The sequence below is a fragment of the Buceros rhinoceros genome, unplaced genomic scaffold (genome assembly GCF_000710305.1).
Source record: "Buceros rhinoceros silvestris isolate BGI_N320 unplaced genomic scaffold, ASM71030v1 scaffold38174, whole genome shotgun sequence".
NCBI lineage: Eukaryota > Metazoa > Chordata > Aves > Bucerotiformes > Bucerotidae > Buceros > Buceros rhinoceros.
Genome location: NW_010409508.1, coordinates 1,055 through 1,962, shown reverse-complemented (window position 1 = coordinate 1,962; position 908 = coordinate 1,055). Strand labels below are relative to the sequence as shown.

General features: G+C 49.0%; 1 protein-coding gene across 1 annotated transcript in view; it reads right to left on the bottom strand.

Moving 5' to 3' along the window:
* The window catches only part of LOC104492673 (chromosome unknown open reading frame, human C3orf33), a gene marked incomplete at both ends in the record, with an annotated part of 1,503 nt that extends 1,186 nt beyond the window's left edge, over nucleotides 1-317 (bottom strand). Inside the window, one exon of the mRNA XM_010135258.1 lies at nucleotides 150-317. Coding sequence (XP_010133560.1) covers nucleotides 150-317 — 168 coding nt within the window. The remainder of the gene's footprint in view (nucleotides 1-149) is intronic.
* Between the last annotated feature and the right edge of the window lie 591 nt (nucleotides 318-908).

Below are 908 nucleotides of genomic sequence, written 5' to 3'. Positions count from 1 at the left end.
GCTCTTCGCACAGTCTTTTATCCCCCCGCTGCCCACCTGTACAGCAGGGAAAGACCAAAAGGCAGAGCCCGAGCTGTACCTTCACCCCTCCAACCCTCTGCGTAGCCACATTGAGAACAACAAGGTCTTGCCCTACCCTTCGTCTTCACCTCTTTCCACTCACATTTTCTCTGGATGGCCGTAAGGAAGGGGATGGTGATGGGAATGTGTTCAACCTCCAAGCCGTTCTCCGTTACGTGATGTAACCGTCCCCGCAATTTCACGTTCTTTTTGACAAACTCCATGGGTATATCCAAGGCATTCGTAAACTTTGTTGTCTAGGGATGGAAAGAAGAGCGAGGCACAGTTTAAAAAAAGAAAGCAGAGCAGTTACAATCACATTAAATCCAACTTCTTAAAACAGTTTGGCAAAGTACAGCTCTGTTCTCAGACAGCACGGGCAGGAGTCTCTGTATGGTTAACAGCCGTCGGCCGCAGAAGCCATCATGTGCCAGACCTTCCAGACACCAAGAGACGTCCCCTGTTTCACAGCACTTGCAATATCAGAGGTGGGCAGGAAAGTGACGTTTGGAGAAAAAACAGAAAGCGGCATTATTTGAGCAGTGCATGTTGAAGTTCACTTCATTCACCATGAAAAAGAGTGTTTCAGAAGTGGCCTGACCGGTGCTCGAGTGGGGGTGAAAGGAAGCCAGGACAGTTTAAAGAGCCAGCGAAGAACAGACACTGGAAACAAAGGTGGAGCAGGGAGGACAGAAACAACCCAGGCTTTGATAAGGGAGGAAAAGAGGAGCGGGACAAAGGCAGGGGTACCTCTTTGAAAAGATCACAAGAGGATTAACTTCGATACCAGAGCCGTAATGGGAGGACTCTCAGGGACAGTGAATCAGTCACACAGGAAAACTAAGCCT